This window comes from Triticum urartu, chromosome 2A (assembly GCF_056163025.1).
Source record: "Triticum urartu cultivar PI428250 chromosome 2A, HENAU_Tu73, whole genome shotgun sequence".
Classification (NCBI taxonomy): Eukaryota; Viridiplantae; Streptophyta; class Magnoliopsida; order Poales; family Poaceae; genus Triticum; species Triticum urartu.
In genome coordinates, this window is record NC_141874.1 from 1,598,161 (window position 1) to 1,599,840 (window position 1,680).

The 1,680-nt window shown below is 55.5% G+C and overlaps 1 protein-coding gene across 2 annotated transcripts; it reads left to right on the plus strand.

The window, feature by feature from the left end:
- Positions 1 to 414: 414 nt before the first annotated feature.
- On the plus strand, positions 415 to 1,680 carry LOC125534700 (uncharacterized). Of its 2 annotated transcripts, XM_087539312.1 has the most exons (2): positions 415 to 1,540; positions 1,589 to 1,680. In XM_087539312.1, the coding sequence occupies exons 1-2, from the start codon at positions 415 to 417 to the stop codon at positions 1,678 to 1,680; spliced, it is 1,218 nt and encodes a 405-aa protein (XP_087395438.1). The 2 variants fall into 2 exon arrangements, with proteins under 2 accessions (XP_087395438.1, XP_048553806.1); XM_048697849.1 differs by having other exon boundaries at positions 415 to 1,680.

A 1,680-nucleotide genomic window follows, 5' to 3' on the forward strand; every position in this document is an offset into this window, starting at 1 on the left:
CAGCTACCGCTGCCTCCTCCAATCTCTCGTCACCGTCGCCGTCGCCGTCACGGCTCCAACCACCGCTGCCCCATCCTCCTCCGACAGCGCGGTTTCATCAAGGTGCTTTCTCCATCTCAATTTTCTTCCCCAGATGCGTGTCCTCCAAAAGGATTTCTGTACGTGTGTGTCCACTATACATACATGCGCTTGTCTTTGTGCTAGAAATCAGCAGTCGATTTGTTCAGGGCACAAGTAATTCATAGCATGCACAACCTCTTATGTTGGTCAAATAGAACCTGTTGAAGTGCTCACTTACCAAGTTCACTTGATGCATTATGCTTTATTTTTCCACAAGCTTCGTTCGTCCTCGGAAAATTGCTAGGCTCCATTTTATCTAGTTTTTTCCCAGGAATTCGACAAGGAGAGTCGGACATGAGCGGCTGCATCCGGCGGTTCCTGAACCTGGGGCTGTTTGACGGGCGCAAACGCGCGTACTCGCTGCGGCGCTTGGACCTCTCCAAGATGGACTTTTTTCACCGGACGGCAGAAGAGGCGGACGCGCATGGCAAGGTGCTGCCAGCACTCACGCCCGTCCATGCCTGTGTACCCAAGAGGAGAAGGATCTGCAAGACCGACTTGGCGACAGCAGAGGCGGCGGCACCCAAGATCGATCCGCCAAAAAGCGAGCTGCTCGTGAGGCCACCGGAAGTCTCCTACTCCATACGGTCTCCTCGTTGTCTTCATTTCTTGCCCACGGCCTTGGAGAGCAAGGTCATCTTGGCCGACCACGCGAACCGCATGTTACGCTTCTACACCATCGACGGCTGCAGCTACATCGATACAATGCCAAGCCTCCACGGGTACAAGCACTCGCCACTGGCCATTTCTGTACCTCCGACAAACATACACCTCCTTGACGGCGAAGACACGGGCGACCTCTACATCATTGATAGCGTCCTCCATCCGGATAAGGCGGAGGTACGCCCACAGTTTGAGGCCCTGGTGTGGAGGGGGATCACCACGTCCCTCGCGTCTCACAGGTTCTGGCACTGTGACATCCTCCCGCTGCCCCCGTGGATCACCCACCACAGGAATGCCTTCGTCTACGGCCACGCCCTCGTCGGCGACACCATCTGCTTCTCCATCTGTGGCTCACAGGGCGATGGCACCTACTGCTTCCACATGGCGACTCGTGAGTGGAGCAAAGCCGGCGACTGGCTCATGCCTTTCGATGGCAAGGCGGATTACATCCCGGAGCTTGGACTCTGGTTCGGAGTCTCAGAAAACCTCCCCTGTGTTGCTGACCTCTCCGGCGTGGTCAGAGGGGAGGAGCCGCCGCCGGAGAAGATGCGGATCTGGGCGCATGATGACCTGCCAGAGGAGTGGCAGCCGACCCAATTGTTCAACCCCCGGGTCATCAGCCTCGGTTCTGGCAGGTTCATGGTCGTGGACTTCTTGGATACCATGGAATTCGACAAGGACTGCAATGAGATGGTTATTGGCAAGCAATTCACCCTCTTCACCGGTATGGAAGCAGCGTACGGCAACAAAGGCAAAAGTGATGATGGCAAAAACAACAGCAGCAACAACAACAATGGCAGCAAAGGCAAAGGGCTGATGCGTGGCCTCCGTATGATTAAGCACAAATCGGGTCGTTACATGTTTAACAACCAACAGAGGATCGAGGAGGTGCTCTGA